The 4,478-nt window shown below is 34.8% G+C and overlaps 1 protein-coding gene across 1 annotated transcript; it reads left to right on the top strand.

The window, feature by feature from the left end:
* The first annotated feature begins 3,847 nt into the window (after positions 1–3,847).
* Positions 3,848–4,478, top strand: LOC131650595 (secreted RxLR effector protein 161-like). The gene is made up of 3 exons (XM_058920298.1): positions 3,848–4,041; positions 4,159–4,388; positions 4,435–4,478. The coding sequence occupies exons 1-3, from the start codon at positions 3,848–3,850 to the stop codon at positions 4,476–4,478; spliced, it is 468 nt and encodes a 155-aa protein (XP_058776281.1).

Genomic DNA, 4,478 nt, shown 5'->3' with positions numbered 1-4,478 from the left:
ATTTCAGAACCTGTAATTTACTATTTTTTGGCAGTATTTTTTCATGAACCTATAATTTATCATTTCTAATCGATATATACCATTATAATCGATATCGATTATATACAAAAAAAGTATTATATTATATACCATTAATGTAAATCAAAATACATATATACATATTTCTAAACCAAAACAACTAAACCAATTCACATATTTCTAAACCAAAACAACTAAATGGGAAACAACTAGGGGTGGGAATAGGCTGGGCCGAGCTAGGCTTTGCCAAGCCTGAGCCTGGCCTGCTATAATATTCAAAGCCTAAGCCTGCCCTGTAGCCTATCATAGGCTTATTTTTTGGCCTGGGCCTGGCCTTTTTGAAGGCCTGATTGGCCTATTAGCCTACTTAAAAGCCTATTTCATTTGAACATTTGTAAATAAGTCATTCAACTCGTCTTTATATAGACTAACAAATTAAAAGATCAATGAGATTAAATGTTTGTTTGCATTAGTTTATTTGAGTTTACCTAGTAGCATAAATTTTGTGATATTATTTGTTTGAGAGAACTTATCGAAACAACTTATGACATTGTTCATAAGATTCTTTTCATCTTATTTTCATAATTTCTTCAAGATAACTAAAATTTATTTTTATATTTTTAATTCAAAGTAAAAAATATAGTATAATAATAATAAAATTATTCATATGTATTTAAATAGGCCGGCCTCTTAGGCTTAAAAGGCTTTTTATGTGGCCTGTGGCCTAGCCTTTTTAGCTAAATAGGCTTATAAAAAAGCCTAGGCCTTTTCTATTTATCTAAAAGGCCTGACCTGATCTAGGCCTATGTAGGTTGGGCCGTAGGCCCCTGTTAGTCGGCCTGGCCTATTCCCACCCCTAGAAACAACTTCCGAGTTCTTATGCAACCAATGTACGCTTCCTGTATTATCTGGAGCTATGTTGTATTGATGCTTTAGTGGAGAACCAGTAGTCACCTGAGCTATGTAATATTGTGTCACAGAATATGAATCAAGTAACTGTACCCCAAAGGATCCTGCCACAGATCAAGACTTCGGGGTACAATTACTTGATTCATATTCTGTGGAACATAATCGGCAGGGGCACATTGTGTTCTATCCTTTACCAGTCCATCCACTGTTTGAAGCTCAACCTACAATAGAAAAACGTGATTATTACTAACTACATATAGAAAATCTTTGTACACTTAGGATTGTTGCGATTCAGAAACTTTGAAATCAAATGGAAAATAGAATGGAACGTGACGAATCATAAGCGATACATGAAGAAATATTTTAGCAAGAGATTAAATAAAGGACAACCATATATCAAGAATTGGTATTGTACCATTTACTTCAAGATTATGCAGTAGTTTTGCTATTCTGATGCTGGGCTTGGAGTTCATAGTTGCGTTGAATATGTGGCGTTTAAGTCCGTGTTTCTTCTTTAGATTGGCTCGTTGGCGGCTGTTGTGGCGACTGGAGCACTTGCTGGTTAATAACATGATGCCAAGTCTTGAGACTAGACAAGAGGGACTTGCTGGTTAAGAGATATAAACTTGTACAATTTTATCCTTAGTACTTGAAAGCATCAACTGTCATTGACTAAAATTTGAGAAAAATATATGTTAATATATTTTCAACAATATAAACATAAAATAGAACATACAAAACAAAACAAGAGCTGTAAACAAATTTGCAAGAACAGAAACCATTTTGCATTTTTAATTACCTTGATCTCTCTGAATGGAATGAGTAAATTTTTCTCGAGCTTGGAATCCAATCCCAAAAGCCTAGAAGTCAACTTAAAGTTCCTGTTGGTATAGCTGCAAGTGCATTCATTTTTCTTCAATATGTAGATGCTCAATATTAAAGTTCCTGTAGTTTTGAACTCAATATCTTTTCAAAATGAGTTTAATTAAAATCTCTTTCAAAATGAAGTAACTTTTATCTAATGACTAAAGTTTCTAGATAAAAAAATGTTTAAAAAATGCATTATTAACGTGATCATCTTGTTTTATCAAAAACTTGTTAAATTGTTTGCTAACATCAATAAATATGACAAACAATTAAAGACATTTTTTCAAATAATTTTTTCACTGACCATGTATAAAATTAAGCTAAAATATGAATCAAATAATAATATCCATGTGTTAATACAAAATCAAATAACAAGCCACATGAAGTAGGCTGACCAAAGAGTAACAGCTATAGACACAAAAGCGTAAGACCATAGCATAATAACAGAGCATTCACTTTCACCAGATCTAAACAATTGAGCCATAGTTCCTGCCATATTATGAGTAGTATTAGTTAGTATATAGAACTATGACTTGCATGCTTTGAAATCATTTAAAAATAATGAACAAGAACTTAAGAATTACTCAACAAGTAAAGTTATATTATGTTGCCTATATTCATAGCTGGAGGCATTGCATATTAAAGTTCCTGTAGTAGCAATATAGAGGTGAGCATATAAACAAACACAAAACTCAGCCCTGTAAAAAAAAGATATGTAAATAGATGAAATTTTATTCAAATAATCAATGAACTTACAGGATCATCACATTAACATTAACAGGATCATCGCATTTCTCATATCTACAATCAATGAACTTACACAAGCTCGAACCTCGACACTGTTATATGATTTTCCCTCTGATAGAATCCTTAAGCTCATGCCTCGGCGCACCCGTGAAAGTAAACAAGAATTGCCTCTTCTGATATTTGATCTTACTCTGCCATTGATAAACATCATTATCCAGCAACGGATGAAACGAAGTCAGATACGGTATAGGGATTCAGAAGTATAGGGATTCAGTTTCACATTGAAAACCCTAACTATTCCAGAAGTATAGGGATTCATTTTCACATTGAAAACCCTAACTAAGCAAGTGCTTATAAAGATTAGTTTCGTGACTCACTTACCCTAACTTCAAAGCGACGAGAGTGACAAGGAGCGGTTCAAGCAAGTAACACTTTCACCTGGTTGCAATTGAGACACACTTCAACATGATTCACAAAGCAAAACCACAAGATGAAGAGAAGCTCTAACATACCGAGGAAAATGAATATTCATTATGATTATTGAATCGAGAAGAAAGAAAACAAAATCAACAGAGTCAACAACAACAATTTCTCAAAGAGAGGAATCAACAAATCGTCTTTAGGGATTCAGTTGTTTCGTTCTTCAAAAAGAGGATATAGAAGAAATTGAACAAATTGAAGAATCCATTTAGGGATTGAATCTCGTCATTCTTCACAGGAATCAGCTTTAGGGTTTATTTTTGGGAACAGGGTAAAAAATGGAGAAGAGTGTGGTTGAACGGTGGATACTCCATGGTTGGCGAGGGAGAAACGATGGTTGACGGTGGTGAATCGATGGCTGGCGGTGGTGAATCGATGATGGGTTAGGGTTAACGAAAAAGATGACGGCGAAGATGATTTGTGAATCAATGGCTTGTTTTGATATTCGACAGTGGAAAAAACGTGGTTGGTTTTTATTTTATTTTATTAATTATATATTATAAAACAATAGGTAATTCTTATAATGGGGCATGTACCAGCGCTTTTTCAAAAGCGCTTTGAAACGGGGACCTTTACCAGCGCTTTTTTAAAAGCGCTTTGAAATGGGGGGCTTTTACCAGCGCTTTTTCAAAAGCGCTTTCATAAGGGGACCCTTTACCAGCGCTTTTTTTAAGCGCTTTCTAATGTTCCCCTACAACAGCGCTTTTTTTCCTTGTTTTTTAGATTTGTTTTTAGCGAAACCTATAGCAGCGCTTTTGCCTAAAAGCGCTTTCGTAGCTGTGCTGGCAAAACTCAAATTTGGCGTAGTGTGACTAACCTAGGAAAGATGGCATACTTTCTAGGGATGGATATTTTGTACTTTGAGAAGAATATCATTCTGTATCAACAAAAGTATGAACTTGAGCTTCTGAAGAGATTTGAGCTGAAAAAATGCAAGTGTGCAGTCACACTTGCTGAGATGGATCACAAGCTGGATTCTGATGATGAGGGTGGTGATATAGATGCTACAACTTTTAAACAGTTGGTAGGCTCACTGAGATATCTATGTAATACCATACTTGACATTTGCTACGCAGTTGGAACGATGAGTAGGTTTATGAATAAATCAAAGTGGTCACATTACTAAACTGATGTTAGGATTCTGAGGTATATTAAGAGGACTTTGAAGTTTGAAGTTTTGTTCCCTTTTGGAACTAAAAGTGAGTCAGAACTGATGTGCTACTCAAATTCTGACTGGTTTGGTGATAGAGTTGACAGAAGAAGAAATTCTAGATATTTTTTCAAATATCTGAGAAGTCTCATTTCTTGGTTCTCCAAGAAGCAACCAGTGGTTGCATTGTCAACTTGTGAAGTTGAATACATTGCAGGTGCTTTGTCTCGTGTTAAGTTGTTTGGTTGCTAAATTTGTTGCAGGATCTGAAGATCAAGGTGATGAAGCTTGTGAAGTTGATGATTGA

The sequence above is a fragment of the Vicia villosa genome, linkage group LG2 (assembly GCF_029867415.1).
Source record: "Vicia villosa cultivar HV-30 ecotype Madison, WI linkage group LG2, Vvil1.0, whole genome shotgun sequence".
In the NCBI taxonomy this organism is placed as follows: domain Eukaryota; kingdom Viridiplantae; phylum Streptophyta; class Magnoliopsida; order Fabales; family Fabaceae; genus Vicia; species Vicia villosa.
This window is presented reverse-complemented; position numbering and strand designations above follow the sequence as displayed.

Bases quoted from the DNA above. Each gene is read 5' to 3' on its own strand.
- LOC131650595 (XM_058920298.1), top strand. From the start codon at position 3,848: ATGGCATACTTTCTAGGGATGGATATTTTGTACTTTGAGAAGAATATC. The intron at 4,042-4,158 runs GTTGGTAGGCTC...AACTGATGTTAG, and splicing joins GATGCTACAACTTTTAAACA to GATTCTGAGGTATATTAAGA. The intron at 4,389-4,434 runs GTGCTTTGTCTC...AATTTGTTGCAG, and splicing joins TGAAGTTGAATACATTGCAG to GATCTGAAGATCAAGGTGAT.